Genomic DNA, 24,530 nt, shown 5'->3' on the forward strand with positions numbered 1-24,530 from the left:
AGTAAGCTCTCTGACATCTCTCGCAGCAATATATTTGCCTATTTATCTCCACGGCAAGTGAAATAAAAGACAGGATAAACAAATGGGACTATATCAAAGTAAAAAGCTTATGCACAGCTAAAGACAATAAGAACAGAATAAAAAGACAAACTACACAATGGGAGAATATATTTGACAATATGTCTGATAAGGGGTTAATAACCAAAATTTATAAAGAACTTGTAAAACTCAGTACCAGGAAGACAAACAATCCAATCAAAAAATGGGCGAAAGAAATGAACAGACACTTCTCCAAAGAGGACATACAGATGGCCAATAGGCATATGAAAAAATGCTTAACATCACTAATCATTAGAGAAATGCAAATTAAAACTACAATGAGATATCACCTCACACCAGTCAGAATGGCGCTCATCAACAAAACAACACAGAATAAGTGCTGGCGAGGATGTGGAGAAAAGGGAACCCTCCTGCACTGCTGGTGGGAATGCAGACTGGTGCAGCCACTGTGGAAAACAGGATGGAGATTCCTCAAGAAATTAAAAATCAAACTGCCCTTTGACCCAGGTATACTATACCACTTTTAGGAATATACCCCAAGAACACCATAGCACTGTTTGAAAAGAAGAAATGCACTCCCATGTTTATGGCAGCATTGTTCACAATAGCGAAGATCTGGAAACAGCTCAAGTGTCCGTCAGTGGACGAGTGGATTAAAAAGCTTTGGTACATATATACTGTAAGGTCAGTGGATAATGGGGGATGGTCACATGGGGAACTCAGACCCGCGAACTTTGGCTAGGACCGCCCACAACCAAGTGCGCTAAAAGGAGGCTTCACAGGAACTGTTTAGAAAAAAGCCATCATCTGCCAGCCAGTGGGATTTCACCATGTCATGTTAGCTCCACTTCCCTAGAGGGACCCTTTAAATATCTCCCACACGGTTTAATCTTTGCAACTTCTCTGGTCTCCATCTTTCTTTCCTCACGGCCAGGGAACCTTGCCGGGCGGGATGCGTGCTCTGTACTCAATAAAGCCGTTTGCTATTCCACACTTTGTGGCTCTGGCCTGTTCCTTCCTTCTCGGCTGGGAAAAATACCTTACATATACTATGGAATACTACTCAGGCACAAGAAATCATGACATTGGATCATTTACAACAACATGGTGGACCTTGATAACATTATACTGACTGAAATAAGTAAATCAGAAAAAACTAAGAACTATATGATTCCATACATAGGTGGAACATAAAAATGAGACTCAGAGATATGGACAAGAGTGTGGGGGTTATGGGGTGGGGGGAGGAGAGAGAGGAGGTGGGGGAGGGGAGGGGCACAAAGAAAACCAGTTAGAAGGTGACGGAAGACAATTGGACTTTGGGTGATGGGAATGCAGCATAATCAAATGTCAAAATAACCTAGAGATGTTTTCTCTGAACATATGTACCCTGATTTATCAATGTCACCCCATTAAAATTAATTTTTAAAAAAATTTAAAAAAAAACCACACACAAAAAAACTTGAGTTCAATAACTTTATATAATAAATTTTTTTTTCAAATTTCGGGCCCTGAAATTAAGGTGCGTCTTATACATGGGAGCATCTTATACACGGGGAAATACGGTACCCTATTCATCTTGAGCCATACATAGCTTTTGCAGGAGAGCTTCTCAGAGTCACTCTGACAGAGGGTGTCGCCATCAGAAGAGCGGGATGCTATGCGATGCATCCTCTGGACTAGGTAGCAGCTACCCTGCCAAAACCTCATCCCGCATCTACTCACAAGTACAGGAACCAAGAGGGAAACCCTGCCCATGTGTTTCCTTTTTCAATAAACATGAACTGAAATTCTAAACAGCATAACCTCTCCACAGAGCAAGCTTCCCGCCCCTGTCAGCACTGTGACCCGTGTACATGTGAGGCAGGTGCAGGCAGAGGCACCGGGAGGGCACCCTGGGCATGGGACGCGCAGGTAACCCCTGCACACGTGCCGCTGCTCCCGGTCCCACATCTCGGTCCTCTGCAGCCTGTACCAAGTGTGTCATGGGTATAGCAGGCCATTTTCAATCTAACTCTTGTTATAGATTAATAAGCAAACATTTTCTTGCTTATTATGCAATTCATCATGATGAAAATTACATTGGACTCCTCAAGGCTAAATGCTGATACACTCATTTATTCAGACGATGTACAGAGAGTCATACTAATCTTCATGACAGAAAAGGATATAGTAGCAAGGTGTAAATTACTTACTGAAGAACTACAGTATTTGTGCTGGAGACACACTACATGTAGATAAGACAGGAGCACATCTCTATGTTTGCTGAGATAAGCTTCATGTAAATTTAGTTCAATACAAAATATTAAGTACTAAACTTAAAATAAAAACCTGTCACTTCTCTTCCCAGGCAACAAAACAAGATGGATACTATTGAAATTGTGTTTCCATCAGATTTGAAAATAATCTAAAATATTAAGTGAAAGTACAATTTTAGACAGTCAAAACACGTTAACGTTAAAGGCTTCTCAAGACACCCAGGGAACTGTGGTCCCAGAAGCTGACACTGTACTCTTTGGAGCGTGTCCATGGCGCCTGCCGCCAACGGAGGGCAAAGGTGAACACACGTCCCGGGGCTCTGCGAACAGGCCGGCTGTGTCTCACTACTGCTGCAAACTCACGGGCTCACACTGCTAACCCTTAAAGTCAGTCGAGAACCGGCCGACGTTCAGTATCCATAAACCACCCTCGCCACCACTACGTTGAACTGTTTGTCTACAAATGGGCCGTTCATGATCTGCTGCACACGAGGTCAACGACAATGGCTTCACCCCCGTGGGAGCCACCCGTTTCATCTCTTAACAAGTCCTCATACTCTACTTTGTTCTGTTAAATACTAACAGTGATAAGAGTGAAATTCCATTCATTGAGAAAATCAAAGAGGGGGTCAAATTTACATTAAGACAGACATCACGGGACAGTTCAAGAATTCCTACCAGTAAAAATTCACAACCAGACAATAAGTGAGGGTGGGGATGTGGAGAAAATGGGACTCTCATCCCCTGATGGTAGGAAAGTAAAATGTCGCAGCCATGGCGGAAAACAGTGGTTCCTCAATGATAAATTAAACAGAGAATTACCATATGACTCAACAATCCAGCTTTTAGGCATTTACTTGAGACATAAAAATAGGAATTCAAACAAATACCTATGCATGGTTGTTCAGAGCAGCATTGTTCACAGTAGCCAAGAGGTGGAAACAACCGAAACGTCCATCAACAACAGATAAATGGATCAGCAAACATGGCACATCCACAGAGTGAAATATTATCCAACTACATAAAGTATTGATACATGCTACAACATGCATGAACCTTAGAAACATGCTAAGAAAGAAGCCAGATACAAAAGGCCACATATTGCATAATTCCATTTAATTGAAATGTGTAGAACAGGCAGACTCATAGAGATAGAAGACATTAGTGACCGCCAGGGACTAGTCGGGGGTGGGGAGAGGATGGGGAGAGACCGTAAACGGACATGAAGCAGGTGCTTCATGAAGTCTCCCTTCGGAGCAATCTCTACTGGGAACTTGATAGCGGTGATGGTCGCATAACCTTGTGAATGCACTTAATGCCACAGAATTATATGCCTTAAGATGATTATAGTGGTAAGTGTCATGTTATATGTAGTATACTACCAAAAAAAAAAAAGAAAAAAAAAAAAAAGGAATACTTCCTCCAGGCATTAGGAGGCTGAGTTCTCAACACACTAACCTCTCCACCCCCAGCTCTAACCATTGGCTACCAAGTGTTTCCATTTGTTTCATTGAAGTAACTCGCTCAGCTCGTCTTCCTTCCCCACTGTGCCTCCTGTTGCTTCCCTGGATCCCTGCAGCCTCCTACACCTGGCCTTTTACTGGGTGCAAATAACACCTCAGTGAGTGCCAGAGTAAGTCCCCAGACTACCTTGTCATTCATTCCATCGGTATACACAATAGCCAAACATGTTGGGCAAGTGTATATAACAGATAACTGATACGTTTATACTATTATTAGCTAATAATCACAATAAAAATTTTAAATATGTTTCGATGAATCAATCATTCGTTGGCTCAATGCTAATCCCAATGGTGTTAAAATCAGAGGATTGCACTCCCCTTTCTTTCACGGCCCATATCCAAATTTTCAGAGATGGAGATTCTATTTTTCTATTAAAAACACACAGTTTATAAATGGTACTTGATGACAAAGAACAAAACAAAACACAAATAGATGAACTGGAATTGTGCACATACTTGGCAAGTTGTTTCTCAGCATCAGCACAGAGTTCTAGAAGCCCCATCAGCACGGCAGACACGTCCATGTAAGGTTCCCACACTGTGAACCCGCGGCCAATCAGGTCGATGGCTGTTCTCCGGATTGTACTGTGTGGAGGAAGCTTCGGGCTAGGCGGCTGCAGCAGGAGAAATGTCAATGCCTTGCCTAAAATGACAAAATAAAAAGCAGAGCAGTAATTTTACTTTTGAAGCATATTTTCAAAATATAAACCACTTTGGGTTTCATTCTTTTTAACTGAAAAAGGGTTTTGAACAGTCAGATTATAAAAGATTCTGAGTTGGAAAAGTGAAGGAAAGCTTACCGTTGGTGACACCATAGAGTAGTCGGACCTGGAGATTATTACGCTAAGTGCAATAAACCAGTCAGAGAAAGATAAGTACCATATGATCCCCTTTATATGTGGAATCTAATGAACAGAATAAACTGACAAAGAAAATAGAAACAGAGCCATGGATACAGGGAACAGATTGACAGCTGTCAGAGGGGCGGGAGTTGAAGGGCTGGAAGAAAGAAAGTGAAGGGATTAACCAAAAAACATATATATGTAACACACAGACACAGTCAACAGTGTGGCGTTAGCCAGAGGGAAAGGGGCAAAGGGGAGAAAATGGGGAAGAAAAGGGACTGCCGGGGGTGAAGGACACATGACGCAGCGTGCGGATGATGCGTATCGAGTTGTATACTTGAAACCTGTCTGGTTTTGTGAGCTGGTGTCATCCCAATTAATAAAAAAGTAAATAAATAAGATCTCGAGTTTACAGTACGCTCAACCACATACTTTAGAGAGATAATTTAGTTTCCAATATCTTATGCCATATCGTGAGGTGTTTTCATTACACAGAAATTACAGATATATAAGTACAATTTCAAAACATATCAGTGATCCTAAGCTTCCAATGTTTCCCCACTTAGCATTCTGCAAAGTGGAGATGGCCTCAAACGACGTGATAGGATATTTCTTCACCTTTCTTCTGCATCTAACAGGCTCATGTGTCAGGCAGCTCCCACCAGTGACACATCTCATCTCAGACAATGCTCACCCACAGGAGTGAGGGATCGAGAAGGCAGAACGTGTTGCTTGAAAAAGTGTCCCCTAAGCAAGTATGTCCCTCTACATTCTGGTGTTCTGTTCGAGTACAATGGTGTCAGGTGTGCAGTAAATTCTTCACACAAGTTTGTTAAATTAAAAAACAGCTCGCTATGGCATTTACACCTGTTGAAATGCTCTAGATTTTAATTGGCATATACCACTTTATGTTAAGATGACACTGACAGTTTGTACGCATGTGCCTAGTGGCCATTTAGCTGCAAAAGTCCATCTACTCCAAAAGTCATTCTGACATGTAAAAAAGAAAAACCCGACAGATTGTGGAGAGCAAACTGCAATTCAGAAGAGGTCTTTTGTTTGTTTGTTTTTTTTAAGGAAGACAAAAAACAGTTTATAAACTATAGAACAGTCTAGCATACTGGGTAAGGGAGCATAAGCTTCAGATTTAAGATAGAAATTTCACGAGTTTCATAACTTATTAGGGGCAAGTTTAGGAAGGTACTCAATGAGCCTCAATTTCCTGTCTTTAAAATGAGGATAATCATAGCTCTCTCTCATGAAGTGCCTGAGTGTGAAATAATTGCTCAACAAATGACAGTCAGGGCTCATTATGAAAAAACCTGTCTGTCTTCCAAATTCAGAACATGACATATAAACTTTATGCATTCAACAAAAAAACACGTATGTTATAGCCGATTGCTGAATGAGAACAGAATGAAAGAGAGGTGAAGAGAAGTGCAGCGTCTTGCAAAGCCAAGAGACCGTGACTGCAGTCTGTAAATGAATGCATCTGAATCTCTTCTGAGTCGCAGAACTCTTTAAGGATCTGTTGAAAGCCATCAGCCCTTTCCGCTGGAAACTACATGTGTAATACGTATTCACCAAACTCTGCAGAAAACGTTTCAGGAGGTCATGGACCTCGGGCTAACAACACCTGCAGCAAAGTAAAGAGGTACATATATAGGTGAGTGGGGCTTCCCTGAGAAACCATCGCCATCATACTTCATTCACACATGCACTTGTACATATCCCTCTCATACTGAGCCATGTAAACGTCACATGGAAAGCTTCAAATGTTGTGGATATAAAAATATAAACTTATGAAAACTGATGCATTATTCTCCTTTTCCTTCCAGCACTCTGTGCCCTTTACCACAGGATGGTTTTAAATAATAAGCATTTCTGTGCATTTCCCTCTTCCTGGGCACATTTCTCGGCTCCTCGCGGGTGGGAACTGCGTCGTATAACCCTGCGCCCCCCAAACCGCCAAGGACAGAGCTCCGCGCACCTTCCCGGCGTGTGCATTTCTATTGCAGCCCCTGCCCCAGTGTGTCAGAATAATATTTCACAATGCCAAGAAATTTACTGCCTTCCCGTTTATTCCTTCCTCCTAGGAAGTTGCAGGAGCTGCGGAGAAACGGCCGCCGCTGTTCCCCGCAGACGTCTGGAAACCCGCAGCAATGGCTTCCAATCTAAGGGCTAGGGCTCCCTGGAGGTGTATGCCGGGTCAGTAATATCGCGAAGGGGAAGTAAAGTTTCGTAAGTACAATGTTTTATTGCATTTCAATCATCATTTTCTTTAACTGCGCTCTCCGCTTCTGTACTCGTGACAGGTGGGAGCATTCTGGCGATCCCGGGGACCCGGCTGGCTTCTCACGGCCTCTGCGGTGGGCACTCGAGGCAGCTTCTGCACCGCCCTGACAATTTATCCTGAGAGCCATAATGAACAATAAGTGGCCAATTTCTTGCTATTTTCCATCATTTTCCTGACAAAGTGGGAAGGACAGAGGAGGGGAGGTGACCACTTGCCCTCCAATGAAATGACAGAGAAGGGGAAATAGTAAGGTTCTGCAGGAGATCCCAGCCCCATGTGAGTGCAGTGAAGTGTGGGCTCCACTCGCAGTGCGGGCGGGCTCAGCAGGAGGCAGGTGCCTGTCGCAGAGCCGGCCCTTCCCTTAAATCACATCCAGCCAAATCTCCTACAGCGTCTCGCTTCTTCAGGGCAACTCAGAGTCCTTGGGTGACACGGAGCAAAGACCCCCACAGCCCTGGCAGGCCGGGTGCAGGGCGAGAGAAGCGGAGAGAAAAACGGTCTGCTTAACACACACATTTTAAATCTATTAGTAAAAGTACAATGTTTTTCTTCAATGGTCTCTGTTTTGGAATTATAAAGACATACAAATGGTAAAATTCCACATCTTTCTCTGACAACTTTTTCCAAACAAAAGGTAAATAAGAGAAGATGAAGAAGATCTCCAAGTGCAACCTTTTGGTTTCTAGCCTTGCTGATTAACAGGATGCTTATGACTTAAATGCTGCTGAATATAATAACTGATGTTTTGAAGGAATAATCGGGATGTCTAAGACTACAAACTTCCTAATCCTGTATTTTTCCTGCTGATACTAAAAAACCAACCTCTAAAAAAAATGGTTGTATGATAATAAAAAGGGATAGACTTATGCTTTCCTCAACTTATATTTTCAAACTGAGGGTTGATTTAACTTATAATTTCATTTAATGGAGGTGCTCTGCAAAATGGATCAAGGTGATAAGAAAGCTAAAATTAAGATGATGATAGCACCTTCTCTATTGATAAAAAAGTCTCATGACTAGAATTTTAGGAATTTGAACTTTTTCTTTCAGAATTTCCTTAAGTTTTTTGCACCCAATAAAGGTTGTATTTTAACCTGAATGGAATGGAATCTAATTTTGTACAGAATTACACAAGTACTTATTTTATATCAATGCCCCACTATTCCACAGTGTCTCACTGAGTAAGCACAGTAGACAATCATGCTATCATCTGCCATAATTATAATTAATTCCTTCATAAAACTCTCCAGTGGCAGTAGTAAGAAGTTCAACCAGCCGGACACTCATTCAAGGTTTTCCACAGTTTGGTCCCCATCTCCCCATAGAGATTCACGCAGTCCCCACTCCCAGGGTACTGCCATGCTGTACAAGGTGCTGTGGAAACACAAGGGAGTGACACTCAGTACTTCCCCTCAAGGGACTTCATTCTAGCTCAGGAGACAGGTGAGCAACCAGGTGATCTGAATGTATTATGAACAGAGTTATATTTATAAGCACAAGTCACCATACAGAACTTAACAGACGCACTTAACCCCATCTCAGGGGGATGAGAAGGGTTCCAGGGAAAGTGGCCTCGACACCAAAACCTAAAGAATGAGTGGGAGCTGGCCACTCCACGAGGGAGAGTATGGAAAGAAAGCACTCCGGGCAGACAGAACAGCATGTCTGAGAACCAGAAAATGAGCAAGAACACAGCAGGATCACGGGATTATACAAAGTTCAATATGGCTGAAAATTTTGTTGGGGGAAGGCAAGGCGTTGAGGCAACAGGTAGGGGGAAAGAGGGCATGATGGATGAAATATAGCAGTGAGACAAGAGGCAGGACAGGTTCTGAGAGCCTGAACACAAAGGGTCTTATATGCCATGCAAAGAGTTTGCTTGTTCTGGTGACAATGGGGAGTCACTGGAAACTTTTAATCAGAAAGAAGTTATGACCAGGTTTTCATTTTTGAAGGTCAATACCTGGGCTGTCTTGCGATGAGAAAGGAGTTGGCCCTACTGTCTTTGTAATTGTGATCTACTCACCCCCAGCCAAGTGGATTGATGAGAATCATATAGACTTTTCTAACTAAAAGGACTTTAGGCCTCCTCGAAGGAGACTGACTTGGGGAGGTAACCACAAAATGCAGTGTACAGATGACGTATTGTAGAACTGTATACCTGAAACCTGAATAATTTTATTAATTAGTGTTGCCCCAATAAATCCACTTTAAAAATTAAAAAATTTAAAATAAAAAAAAAGGATTTCAGAAAAATCTGATCTGTTCCTACGTTTCAGATGATGTAACTGAGAACCATGGACGAGTGGCTAGCTGCAGGCCAGGGTAAGAGTCCAGGCCACATGTAACAACCAGGACACTTTACAGCAACGTTTTATTCACGACACGCTACCCAATTACGGATTCAAAACTACATCCTTTACGGTCAACCTCTTCCTCCTTGGGAATTATGAAATAATTTTAGCTGCAGTTACTGGTGCCTCTGCAAAACAGAAGATTAAAGAAATTATATGTTTTATCTTCGCTCACACAGTGACAAGGTTGTTGTATGTGGTTCAACAGCTAAGTGCAGCCATTCCAAGTTCCTCTGACTGTCTGGGCTGTAACTTGGTTACATCCTGGTCACAGAAGTGTTAGTTACATGTCCAGCGCTGCTTCCACCTTCCGGACAGAAAGAGGATGGAGGACGAAGGGCAGAAGAACGGGCTCCAGGTACGTCCAGTCCCCTTTGCACATATGGTTACATGTTACTGGCCAGGATTATATCACATAATAATTCCCTGGTTTCAGGGAAGGATGGGAAATGTAGTGTGGTAGCTGGGCACACAGCCATCGTCAACCAAACTGAGGTGGTGTTCACAGGGGCTGCATAGGTAGGAAGACATTTCTGCCACATCTTCCCTGCTCACCTGACAATGAAATTTCAGTATTAATATAGCATTACTATCAGTGCATTTAACAATAATACAGCATCTCTTGGAATTTATTCTATTATCTAAAGCCAATTTTATTCATTTATTTTCATTTTATTTTATTACTTTTCATATCTACTAATTGGGTAAGTTCCCTGGGACATAAAAAACTTTAAAAAATGCTTTTATGTTTGTCATAGGCTTAGCACAGTGTCCTATATTCAGTAAATACTTAATATATGTTGTTGCTTTGACAAATACCAAAATTTACTTTATACTCATATATACTCAGCGCCATCAACAAAATTATACACAGATTGGAAATGCCCAAGCGTCTGCCACAGGCTTTGCCCATGGCCAAGTTTCCATGGCTCTCCAGTAAAATGGTAAAAGTACAAACAATGTAATAATAAGTCATAAAGCTAAATTTATTCATCTTAAAGGAGCGCTTATTCTAAGGTTATATCCTTACTACTATTTTGGTGAATAAAAATTGTTTTTATAAAATGATAAAGAGAGTGGTATTTTTGAATGTTTGTACTCAGCAAAATAAAAAAATTTAAAACACTGCTAAATACCCTCAAATTTTATTTCTAGAAATGTTACTGGCCCATGATATCAAAAAGCTTCGAAACAATAGCTGTTTGTAATACATTTACTGTCCCTAGGAACTACAAGGGTACCTTCTCCCACTGTAAGAATCACAACTAAGAAGTCCTCCTGCTGGTCACTAGCTCTTAACTGAGACTGCCAAGAGGCCCCTACCTCCACCTGTTACAGGGTGAAATACAGCATTATTCAAGTCACCCTGGGACCATACCTAAGGTCAAGTCACCAAATAATTGGTCCCTCTTAGCAGTGAGGGAGCTGAGCAGCGCCGGTGCTGTGGCAGCTTTGTCGCGGGAATTCAGCCAGCGCTCCATCACCGCGACCCTGTGTGTCTAGTTAAATGCCCAAATGAACTACCAAATGCAGACAGCCTCAGAACACTGGAAAACAAATCAAAACAAACCCTTTAGAAAGCAGAAAGCACTGAAATCCAGCGTTGGATAAATCACAATTAACTCAGACCCTCTGGCACTTGAGAGACTAATTCTGTTGTCATGCAGTCAAGAGTGATAACAATAGCTCATATTTTCTCATGTGTGTGTGTGTGTCTGTGTGTGTGTGTGTGTGTGTTCCAACTTCAATCTTGCTGTTTTTTAAAAAGTGCTACAAAAAAGCAAGGCTGCAAGAAAATATCGACTCTTTGCTGTAACAGCAAAATGCAAAAGATGAGAAGTGAGCAGTGGTCAGAAACTGACAGGATTATGCTGTGACTCACTTGTAGCTTTGCTTTGCCAAGATAAATACTGTCCAGTTATAAACTGACCAATAACAAACATCAAATTTTAAATTTTCTATAGTATCTGGCTGGTTATAATGACTAAGTCTTTTAAAAGATTAATATACAAGCCATTACGTACACACACATGCAAACATGCACACATACAACGCTATTACGTAGCTAATAATGAATATTTTGTGGAGTATTAACTTATCCTTATCACAAAGCATAGACTCACTTTATCAATGCACCTTATATTTATTGAATGCCTATGATATGAAAACACTGTTAACCATAAAGAACTATAGTTCTATATTTCTACAAGTATCAGGTATTATTTTCAGTATCATTCATTTGATAATAAATAACATTTTTAGACTCCTTTTACTCACTGAAAACACAACACACACACAGTCAGAGTTATCTGCCAGTTATATACACACTAACAGAACAGTTTTAAAACTAATTCAAACCTTTGTTTCCATACAACACAGATCCCACTAACACGATATGTTCATGATATGAACATGAATCAGATATTTCTTTACCTAATTTCTATTTGTATAAAAATAGCACTTAATAAGAAAGGTTCACTTACCAGGTCGTATAAAAATCAGCGACATTTTTACATATTTTTTCAGTTGTGCGCTTGTAATTTTTCTTTTCCTTTTTTTTTTGCCTAAGTTTCCCCTTCCCATGATGCCACCCTGAAAGCACGAACCAAATGGGAATTCTTGTCACCCACAGGCCATTTCTCTCACCAGCTGTCACAAGCCCTCCAGCAAGCAGCGCACCCTGAATGAAGAAGCCAACAGGCACCACATAACTGTAGAGGGTGAAGAGAAAAGTGTAGGACAGTCCATCAGAAGGGACCCGGGGCTCTTGCTTATGGAGGCCACCTTGCTGAAGGGAAGAGAAGTTGGATTTTGCCCTGGCCGGTTGGCTCAGCGGTAGAGCGTCGGCCTAGCGTGCGGAGGACCCGGGTTCGATTCCCGGCCAGGGCACATAGGAGAAGCGCCCATTTGCTTCTCCACCCCTCCGCCGCGCTTTCCTCTCTGTCTCTCTCTTCCCCTCCCGCAGCCAAGGCTCCATTGGAGCAAAGATGGCCCGGGCGCTGGGCATGGCTCTGTGGCCTCTGCCTCAGGCGCTAGAGTGGCTCTGGTCGCAATATGGCGACGCCCAGGATGGGCAGAGCATCCCCCCCTGGGGGGCAGAGCACCGCCCCTGGTGGGTGTGCCGGGTGGATCCCGGTCGGGCGCATGCGGGAGTCTGTCTGACTGTCTCTCCCTGTTTCCAGCTTCAGAAAAATGGAAAAAAAAAAAAAAAAAGAAGTTGGATTTTATGGCCACCAATTCTTACAGAAAACCAGTGGCCAGAAAGAGAAATTTTAAGAAGTAGAAATGAAAACAGAAGCCAGAGTCAAACCCTGTTTATCAAGGAAGAATGAAGTTTTCTTATTAGAAATATTACAAAGTCATAGCATTTCAGATAATTTTCCAAAGAGCCCTCAGAGATCACTAACAGTTATTACTGTTGAACTCCTGACAGGTAGTATATATAAACCATTTTCTTGGGCTTTGGTTCTTCCTAGGCCAATCTACAGGTGCAGTTAGAACAAAGTTGTTTCTCATACTTAAAAGAAAATTATAAATGAAGAAATGGCCACTAACCATTCTTGGCTCTAAATAGGAGAGAAGGGAAAAAAGGTCATATTTTAAAAATACATCAATTAATAGCTCAATTACAAGGAAATTCCTGGGGGAGAACATATTATATGCACTTCAAACCAGACAAATTTATGATGATTTATGCCATTACAATAAGTGCAAAATGAATTAATAATGATTGGCCACTTATTTCAAAGTGTAACCAAGTGAACAAAAGCCTTTTTCCATTTGCTAATGTCCATCAAAGAGTAAGGATGGTAGAGTGCTGTCTAGAATTCTATTCCTTTGCTTTATAAGAGTATTTGATTTGACTAAAAGTAATTCCAATAGTGTGTGCATTGTTCATGGATATAGAATAATTAACAAACATTTCTACAACTAGATGCTTTGTGTTAGAGTAGTTACTAGAAACTGCTTTTAAAGTTTTAACATTCTGCATGGCATAAAAAGCAAGTCATCATTTCTTTTAATAAAAAAGCATAAAATAATTTTGCTAAATTAGGAAATTAATTTGATGAAGATATTTTAAAACTCATTAATCTAATATTAAGTTAACCAAAACAGTCCTAATTCAAACTAATTAGCTCTTTCTTGTCCTACAAACAGAAGAGTAAAAAATTCAAAAGCTCCTTGACTCAAAGTACTTTCTGTTCTATTTTGAGTTATAACTTAAGTTGTGATTCATAGTGAAATTTAATCCCATCTTGCTTTGGGTAGTTGATGTATTTTGGATGGCAGACTAAAATAGGAGATTGTCTTACCTTCCTATAGACAGACAAGAGACAATCACTTAATTCAGAGCGTCTCTTTCTGCCTATGGAAGATAAGAAGTGCTGATGCTTGACAGTCTAGGGGTCAGCAATAAAGAAATAAATTCATGATGTCAAAGAAGTAAAAAGGAAAAAATCCATTAATCTATTAAATCTTTAGGTGAGTGGTCCAAATACTTCTGTGTTCTGTTCACAAAAGGTGCAGGATTACCGAACGACAGGAGTGGGAGTGGGAGTGGGAGTGGGAGGGGGTGGGAAGGAGACAAGAGAACAGGGGAGTTTAAGTTCTAGCTCTCGCCCTACTGGCCAAGGGACCCTTCCATTCACTTGACATTTACTAGCACAGGCCGTGTATCAGGCACTATTTTAACTGCAGGATGACAAGGTCTGTCTCATGAAGCTTACGGTCTAGTTGAGACATAAAAACCAAATGAGGCCTGACCTGTGGTGGCGCAGTGGATGGAGCGTAAACCTGGAATGCTGAGGTCCCCGGTTCAAAACCCTGGGCTTGCCTAGTCAGGGCACATATGGGAGTTGATGCTTCCTGCTCCTCCCCCCTTTCTCTTTCCTCCTTCTCTTTCCTCTCTAAAAATGAATAAATTAAAAAATAAAATTTTAATAAAAAAAAAAACAAAACCAAATGAACAACTATGTGTGTCACGTAGTACTAAGTCCTGTGAAGAACAATAAAGCAGAGTTAGAGCGCAGGAAGTGACAGGCAGGGGAGGACTCTGCACAAGGTGACAGTTAAACAAAGTCCTGCATGAAAGGAAACAGAGGTATATAGGCATCTGTGGGAGAAGCATTCTGGGCTAAGAAAACAGCACAAAAGACCCTGTGACAGGAGAGCTCTGTGACATCCCAGGGAGCGGAGATATCAGTGTGACTAGGGAGCAGTGAGCAGGGGTAAGGCTGCAAGAGGTGAAGTCAGGGCCACAGCCAAGGGTGGGTCACGCAGGGCCTTCTCTGTGCGGGGCTGCTGTTCTCAGTGCTATAAGAAACTGGTGAAAGTCACTTGGAGAAGAGTGAGGTCAGCTAGAAAGCACCTGGGATGTGACATCAGGGAGACCAACTGGGGGGCTCTGACGGTGGCTCAGACAAGGGACAATAATGACTTGCACTAAAATAGCAGTGATGGGAGTAGTGAAAACTGTGAATTCTGGATTAAAAAAATATTTTAATGATGGAGCAGACAGAATTCGTTTATGGATTAGATGTGAACGTCTGACAGAAAGAGAAGTATAACTGATCCCAAGAATTGGGCATGAACAACTAGGTACGTGGTCGTGACCTTTACTAAAATGAGTGACAAGAGGAGAGAAGGTTGTTTGTTTGTTTCTGAGCTGGAGTGGTACCCAAATTCTAGCTTTGGATGTGGCCAAGCTGAGCTACATAGCAAACAGGTGAATGCAGATGTCAGATAAGTCGCTGGGTGTCTGAGTCCGGAGGCTGGCACTGAAACCAGACCTGGAATTTAAAATGTGGAAGTCATCAACGCTCACATGCACGGCAGTTCTGAAGCCGCGGGCTGGTTGTGATGTATTGAGAATGCAGGGGCAGAAGAACTCCCCTAAGTTGGAAAGAAGAGAAATATCAAGAGTGAGTACATGTGGCTAATGAGGTGGGAAAAACAGAAGACAACGACACAGGAAGCAAGAGGAGAAAAGTGTCAGGTTTCCACATAACTGGAATAATATGCCATCAAGAGATAGAGACAAGGGCTGAGAATTGCTTATTGGGTTTGGCAGCGTGAGTCACTGGTAACCTTTTTGAAAGGTTTCAGCAGAGCAAAAGGCAAAAAGCCTGACTGAACCAGATTCAAGAAAGAGTGCTAGCCAGAGAAAGAAGGAAAGGGAAGTATAATCAGAATGTTTATTGCAGAATGTATACAATTATATTTTGATTTTTATGACTACTGATAATTGTGCATCCATGTAACCTATAGATATAGAACGAGAGATTAAATAAAAAAGTATTTCTGATACGTATTTCTCACTGAAAGTAAATAAAGGGTATTCTGTGTTCTATGCACGGCTTCTATCAGCCTTCTTTGGGCCCAATCACCTCTAGGAACCAACCAACCATAGTGAGTCCCTGGCCTTCAAAGCAGAGACTGGCCTTTCAAGGCATGAAACTCCCCCATGCCCGGCAGCTTCACGCACTTCTCATCAAGAAGGCACTTAACCCGTCTGGTCATCTGTCCAGCACGAGGCATGCTGTGAGAGGACCCGCCAGATGCATTACAAGGCTCTGAGGAGGCCAGTACACCTGTCTGAAGGAACGGACTACTACTCACCAGAGGCCCGCAAGCAGCTATTTTATACATTCGGACTACTCTAGAGCTTATAAATTTATTAAAAATATATAAAATGGAAACAATAACATTTCTCCAACAGATATCATTAATGTTAACCAAAATATGGCAAAAAACCAAATGGTTCATGGTAACTTCACAACTGCCCCTTCTTTTTAAATAATTTACACACACCAAGTTAGTGATCATTACAAGGTAAATTGCAAAGTTATTTCTTGGTAGTCTAATGAAGATTAGAATTATATAGAAATAATATAATTACTTGATCTTTTTTCTAATAATCACACTAAAACATTCAACTGGAACAAGGCACTGCTGAATGTTAAACTCTTACAGATATGTAGTTTAAGAGTACAAGTACTTGCCCTTCGTAGACACTGAACAGTAAGTTGTGATATGGGACTAGAGTAACTATAGAAAAAATAAACTCAGAATTGTTCTGCATGCAGGCAAATGGTCAAATACCAACATTCTCAACGCAGGCACTCCACATGTTTCCTTTCTACAAATTTATTTTATTGAAGTTGAGTAAGGAGAGAAAAAAAGATGAGCAAACAAAAGTCACTCTACTGCCCGTTTCTCAGTCTGGACATCTTTGTTTAAGCTTTGACTTGGCTTAAATGAACGAATTAATATTGACAAAAACATCAACTAAGCTAATGAGTTGTTAGTTAAGGCAATAAACATGTCACATTAGAGTCAGCGCAGTAAAGAGGTAATTAGCCCTGCAAAAGCCCTGCTGATTGGAGCTGTTGAGATCCTCTGCTCTTAACCTTTGAGTCCATTATCTAACCCAGGAGTGGTGGCTATGTTAATGGGGACTCACCAGTAAACAGCGGCTTGGTTAGAGCCGCTAAGCCTGCCTTCAGAATTCTGACACGAAAGGGGTGCTGATGGGTTTACAAGAGCCCTCAACAAAGCTCCACAAAGACCTGGAACAGAGCTCTCTGGGGAATAAATGTCAATGTCAAGCAGAGAGAGGCAAAGGCATATGTATTTTTTTTTTTTTTTGGCATATGTATTTTTTATCAAATGCACACATAGTGATGTAATAAGTGACACACAATGTGACAAAGGAAAAGTCACTCCAACTACAAAATTCTCTCTTCTACTAATAAGGATGCTCTATCCCTTCAAGATAAAGGGCCATAAACTATCATACAATCATTTCCTGACTATCTGAGCTATGGAAGCAATCAAGGTCACAATTAAAATCATAGATAATAGTTCATAGTCATTTTTGGAAAAAATGAAATATATGCATGGTATTACACTTCTGAAATATACATGTTGATGTGTACTTACAAATTATCCTTCAGAGCAGCTTGCTCTAGAAAAAAATTCTACTTTAAACTTCTCACTAATTTTACTGATTTGGCTTTAGGACAATCAAAACTAGTGTTGCAAAGTCTATGTTGAAAAAAATATCAGATGCTCATAGAAAAATCTCAAATGGCAAGACAAAATCTATGAGTTAAAATACAACACATATGAATAAAGGCCTTTACTCTAGATTAGTGGAAGAGGACTGAAATAAAGCAAAGGCCACTCTAAAGACCACAACTTGAATCCGCATAATGTTTATAATACCTCCCCCCAAAATTATCAAACGTAAGCTAAGCTTTGACATTGCTTTAATATTACATATGCATATAAATATATTAATTCATACTAATAATATGCATATAGTTTAATAGCTAATACTTCTTTTTCTGAAACACTTGTTTTCTTCTGAGCTTAAAAGCAAACAGATCACAAATTCAAGATAACACTGGACTGCCATTCATTTTGCACATTGCAATAATTGTATGCAATTTTCTTTGGCAAAGGAAGAAAACACTATATTCCCACTTTGGTTCTTACGCAGGTTTGATGCAAGAAACAGCTGGATATGCAGCTCCCGCCACCCCTGCAGCACGCGTGGGGGGAGTGTCTGGGTGTTAGAGGATGAGAGACACGGGACAGTTACTATAAAGTAAATCAATATGTGCTATCTTTTTTCAGACTGAGTAATTTTGAAAGAGACAGGAAGCAATTAGCTGCCTCACACCTTATTGGCTAGTGTATGGTGCTAATATTTTTTTTCATCTTCCCTCAATATAGCTTCTTTTTACTAAATTTGCAAAACAGCTATGTGTGGCTTAATTTCCATGAATTAATCCTTTTATAGAACAAAATTTAGATTGAAAAGCACTATAGATCAGTCCTCATTTTCAATAAAAGAAGTGGTGCTATAGACCAAAATAAGAAATACTCTTTTTCTGTTATTCTACTGTCATTGACAGCTAAGTATAACCTGAAAAATACATATCATAGTATTTACTTCTTATATTAGATATAGAACATATAAAATTGTCCAAATAGTTCTAAATTATCTAGGAGCAACAAAGAAAACTAAGACTGTCAAAATATTTTTAAGATTTCACATCTATGTATGGATTTAATTTGATACAATTATTTATAAAATAACTTCATATCTAAGCAATATATCATAGAACAGTATATGCAATCCTTTTTTCTATCCCAACATACTTGAAGAATAGGACATATTACCAAACCTGTCATGGCAGGCCAGGGGCAGAGTGCCATGAGTATGATTTGAGAAAGTCAGCTATGTTCCCCCACTCCACATCTGGCCCTGTCCGTCCCTTCTAGTTAGGAGGCAAGAGCTCTATCCAGTGACTGAAAACCCGTGGAGAGTAGTAGAAAGCTATGAAGCAAGATCTGGATCCTAATCCCAAACCTACAGTTTGATAATAATTTGATCTTAGGTAACTTATGGTTGGGACCAGATTCCTCATCTAATGAGATACCATGAGATGGGGAAGAGACTTATTTCTTGAATTGACAGTATTAAATGATATAACACACACTTTGCCTAACCCATGGTAGGCTCTTGACATATTCCTCCCCCTGCATGTCTCTGTATATAGTTACAAAGAAACTGTCCCTTATTTTCTTCAATCACAGGTATTTATTCGTATATTATACTAAGACTTCAAAAATGGACTTTTGTAAAAGTGAAAAACTACCAGAACTCCATTTAAAAAAATACGTATATATATATTTAAATATATATATACATATTTTAAATATATATAATATAAGGCAATTTACCAAACTCTATAGAAAAAACCAGTAAAATGAATGAATGAAGGGAAGGGATGGGAAGAGGAAAGAAAGGAAAATTGTATTTGTTGACTGCCTGGTAGGTGGCAGGCAGCACCCTTGGGCTTTACATGTGGTATTTTATTTAATTCTGAAAATAGTCCTGTGGGGAATATTAGTTTCAACTTTGAGAATGGGGAAAACTGGTTCTCAGGAACCTTAAATAACTTATTCTAGATTACACTGTTAGTAATGCCAGAATAAGGTTTACCTGACTTGAAACTCTGTTCTGTCCATTACATCATGAATAATACTTATTTAGAAGTAATAGGCTATGTCATATTCCAGACTTAAGAGGATATCTGCAAAGAAATGTTATGTTTAATGTTGCAATTGAAATGCATCAAACTGTTTTTCTCCTGGGAACCCCAGAAACTGTAAATTGATTCATGACGATCTAGTAATCGCTGAATGATTTTACACATATGAAGAATGAAGAGCTTTATGGGCAGAGCGTGTCAAGAATGGCCGACATCGTCCTCTGAATGATCTGCATACATTAACACATAATGTGAAGACAAAGAAAGGCAAACTGATGTTATAAACCGTTTTCCCCACCTGCCCCCTGTTCACACTGGCCAGAGCTGGCACTGCAATTTTTGTTTCAAAATCTGGAGCGGGTGAATCAAATGTGAAAGCAAGATCAATTCTGTTCTACGACAGTAAATGAGCTTAAGATCAGACCTGTTTTGGTTTATAGCGAGAATCTAATTATGCTAGCTTCAACGTTTGCTTAAACAACTATATTACAGAGGCTGGAAAAAGAAAATACCTTCACCACTCCCCCTGACAAGCACATTTCACGGCTACTGACAGTGTAAAAAAATTTTTTTAATCCCACATACCATACCATCCATATCTGTCGCAAAAGCTATAGAACAAAATATCTTCATGCATCTTATTTTAGAAAAGTCAAGAGCTGGAATGGTCCAACCTTCTCATTAGGATAGATCAGGTAACAGAGGCTTAGTTAGGTTACGCAGCTTCCTCTAAATTAAAGGTGCAGAAACCAGAGCTCCAATCTCAAAAGCCAGCATTCTCCTCACAGCAACACAAAGCCGCCAAAATAAATGAGATTCAACATTCTCATCATCATAACTGTTGTGACTACAACCATATCCCCCAGGGCTTGGCGCACTGTCTGGCACTGAGGAGGCATTAAAAATATCTGTGGAATGATCAAATAGACCAGGTTCATGCTCCATTGTCCGTATATTTAGTTATCTTTCAAGGTCTTGGTTAAATTTCACTTTATTTACCAAGCTTTGCCGATCACGCCAGCGATTTGTCTCTGAATCTCTGTTGCACATCTTATTCATACCATTCAAAGAAATACAGACTTAGAAAGCTCAGAATTAGCATGAACTTTAGAGATGCTTTGGCCCAAAGGGTTATAATTCTGGTTGCTATTTAGGATCACCCAATGGGCTTAAAGAAAACATATATTCGTGGTCTCTCTGCAGACCAACAAATTCAGAACTCCAGTGACATGGAGTCTGCTATTCTGTGGGACAGCCAGTTCCGTTGTTGGACACCTTTTTTTGTTAGTGATAACATCAAACATTCACAAAAGTAGACCGAAAAGTATAGTAAAACTTTGCTTCAACAGTTCTGACGTCATGGGTAATCTTGTTTCATCTGAACTCACTCACTTTCCCCAGCACCCTGAATTACTCTGCAACAAATCTCATTTGTATCTAAAATATTGGGACTTAAAAAAAACATAATGATGTCCTGGCTGGGTAGCTCTGCCAGTGAGAGCACTGTCCCGATATACCAAGATTGAGAGTTCAAGCCTCGGTCACTTACAATAATTAACCAGAGAATGCATAAATAAGTAAAACAACAAATCAATGTTTCTCTCTCTCTCCTTCTCTCCTTCTCAAATCAAGAAACATTTAAAATAAAAAATAAATTAAAAAACATCACCACAATACTATTACCATAGTAAACAAAATTATCGATAACTCCTTAATATCATCATAGAGCCATTATTCACCATCTAGTGATTCTCTCTGTCTCCCTTGCTACCTCTCCCTCTTCCCCTAATTTCTATCCCTCTTTTTCTTTCTTCTCTTCACTTTTTTACATTTGCCTCTTTCAATAATAACCCAAATATGTCTCTTTATTAAATTTCTTAATCTACAGCTTGCCCCTCACCCTTCCCAAAAGATATCAGTTCTTTTGTCCTATTGAGTTTCCTAAAATCTGATCCTGTTGATACAGCCTTTCAATGATATTGAAAGAGTGTTCTTTGACCTCTGTTATTTCTATAAATTGACTGGACAGATTCAGGTTTAAATTTTGGTAAATATTTCTTAGATGCTGTTAGGTACATGCAAGTATATAATGCCCAGTTGTCCCCTTTTTGGCGATCTTTGGAGTTATTGTCCATCCATTATTGCTTATGATGGCAAAATGGGGATGCCCTCTCATCCTTCTTCATTCATTGGCTAGCATACCGCTATAAAGAAGAATTTTCTCTCATCAACCATTTTATTATGCTGAAGTGATTTGTATAAAAAAAATATAAAACAAATGTTTATTTCCCTTTATTTACCAGTTTTCAAAATAACAAGTTAATTTCTGTCATCGTTCAAAAGTAACACTGGAGGTTTGTGTGCTTTCCCCCCTCAGTGTCATACTGAATTCTTGGATCAAAATAAATTGATGTGTTTCTGTTTCAGTCCACTGTGGCTATTTTTATTGCCTTCTTACTTTTCTTTGGGAATCTTTAAATATAAATAATTTAACTTGCTTCTGAAGTGTGAGCCGTGTGCAGAAGTGTTTCCACATCAAACTAGTTTACTTTTAGCACTCCTGATTTCATAATACATGTAAATAAATTTTCAAATAGGTATATATAAACAGATTGCAAGTCTTAAATGATAAGTTCTTAGGGCAATAATATTTGTATCTCTAAACCCATCAGATTAAAACTAGTCAAAAACAAAATTTAAATTCTTAACTATAACCTTAACAATTATCTATAACAAAAAGGGAATTAATACAATGTAGGAGTTTCTTAGTTATTTTGGATAAAGTATTTCTTAGATTTCAGATTTAATTTGAACTTTCAGTCTCTTTTCTCATCCTACTTCTGCCTTCTATATACTCTAAGCCATACTTACCCTGTAATATCTGCATCTATGTGCTTTGTTATTCTACTTGTACATAACTTTATGTCAATTTCCTGCATTAGAATATTTGCCCTAATATTTAGTTGAACCTGCTCTATCCCTTCCAATCCTCTCGCTGTTCTACAAAAAAATAAAAAATAATTGAAAGTTTTCTAGTGCAGCTGAAGATGACCATATCACAAAGATTCTGGCATTTTTGAGGGAAGAAGCTAGAGAAAAGGCTATTTAAAAATGACATTTCTTCAGTAAGAAAATACAGTCAAACATGAACTTTCACATAGTGACTTTGTATTCATAATTGAGAACTCTGCACACGGGGTCATTCCCATCTGCCAGGATTGAACTACCTTACTTTTCTTGGTTTCTACATGTAGAAGGCAGGGGTAACTGCCAATCTCTACTTTCTACATCGTCATGTAGTTCCAATATGACAATGTCCCGTGTAAAATCATCTGAGTATCTCGGATTCAAAAGGACACAAAACACATCATTGACTCCCAAATAGGCTAATGCTGTCACCAAGTTTAGAAGTAATTAAGTGTACAAACACTTCTAATTAATTAGTCTCATCAATAGCTGAGGTTTTAAAAGATAAACTATATTAAAATTTAGTCTTTCCATTTTCATACTTGAGATAGAAAAGTTCTACAAATTTATCAACTCCTTACTTTACAAACATTACATTGCTGTACTTTAAATGAAAGCTGTGAACTATTACTAAGGATGCCTATTGTAATATATTGTGAACCATGGCAAGGTGAAATCAGTCTAGGTCCCAATCAAAATATTTAAATAAATTCATGTCTAGATAATATAAAAAACAAAAACCCGCTTATCATCTGTGAGTTAGCACTGGGGTCTACCTGCTGTCCATAGCTCTTTTATTAAAGTTGACAGAGCAACCCCAAATCCAATTTCTATTAAAAATGGAAAAAGAAATATGTCAACTGGTGGCAATTTTATTAATGGACACTCACTATCCATAACTCAACTCTCAAAAGAACAAGTATATCCTACCACAAATCAAACTACAATTTCATTCATAGAATTTAAAGTCTTCAGTACCCCTCATTTTTAGAAAATATCAGGATATAAAAGTAGACCAACAGAAAATGCACAATCTCAAAAGTGGATGAGGATACTTCCTAATATCATTTTTGTAGTCAAGGCGGTCATTAAGTATAAAATAAAAGTGCTCCCCTAGGTAGGAATACACAATACCACCAAGAGGCAATCACTTTAATATTCAAAAGTCAGAAAGGCAGCAAAGATTTAGATTTAAAAAAATGTGCCCTGTTAGGTCTGTCAGGAAGCCAACTACATAAACAAATGTCAAAAAAGTTATCTGCAAGGATTGATATAATCCTATACATAAGACACGTTATTCAGAGAATGAGAAACCTGTTGACTGAAATCTCTTCTGTGAGTGCAGGGGTGAGGAGCACATCCTATGTCTGCCACCACAGTGTAGGACAGAGTCATAAATCACTCAGTAGTTTCACTTTCCTTGACATCATTTCTGTCTCTCGTCCAGTTGTGCTCAATTTGGGTTCTGGCTTGGATCGCTTTAATGACTTGATGACCTTCCAAATCAGAGCACAGCTGCTACTTTAATATTACGTTAACCAGTGGGAGATTTCGGCCAATACAGGTGTACCTTATTTCATTGCACTTAGCTTCATTGGGCTTCATAGATGCCACCCAAATTGAAGACAAGACCCTCCACCAACAGAAAGATTATGCTTGCTTTATGGAGGTGGGTTGTCACTGAACTCACAACATCTCTAAGGTCTGCCTGTATCTGACCACTTTGACTTTCAATAATGGCAATGCCACGTGGTACATCTAACACTTGATGCATCATGGGCCTTACCTCCACCACGCCTGCAGCATATGCATTTAAGGAGAAGAGTCCCATGGGCCTTCCATCTGTGTGCACTCAGGTGACTATACATATATATGTATATATATGTGACATTAAATATATGACATATAAATATATATATGACATAAGGAAAGCACTAAATATAAAGACTAACTTTTTAATCTTTTACATCCATCAAATAAGCATATTATGTAATACATATACATCTGCAAAGGCACAATCTCTTTGCAGTTATCAAAATTAACTTGATTGATAACCTATAGGTTCAGCATAAAAATTTCTGGGCAATGAAAACAGCTTGAATGACATACTGCCCATAACTATATAATGTTACCATACTTTCAGGCCACATCAATATTTGAGGA

At 39.5% G+C, this 24,530-nt stretch overlaps 1 protein-coding gene across 2 annotated transcripts in view; it reads right to left on the reverse strand.

The window, feature by feature from the left end:
• WDR7 (WD repeat domain 7) overlaps window positions 1-24,530 on the reverse strand; it is a 307,399-nt gene that overhangs the window by 98,390 nt on the left and 184,479 nt on the right. For both annotated transcript variants that reach the window (XM_066353645.1, XM_066353646.1), the window contains one exon: window positions 4,298-4,484. In XM_066353645.1, the coding sequence (XP_066209742.1) occupies window positions 4,298-4,484 (187 nt within the window). The remainder of the gene's footprint in view (window positions 1-4,297; window positions 4,485-24,530) is intronic.

The sequence above is a fragment of the Saccopteryx leptura genome, chromosome 11 (genome assembly GCF_036850995.1).
Source record: "Saccopteryx leptura isolate mSacLep1 chromosome 11, mSacLep1_pri_phased_curated, whole genome shotgun sequence".
Taxonomy (NCBI): Eukaryota; Metazoa; Chordata; class Mammalia; order Chiroptera; family Emballonuridae; genus Saccopteryx; species Saccopteryx leptura.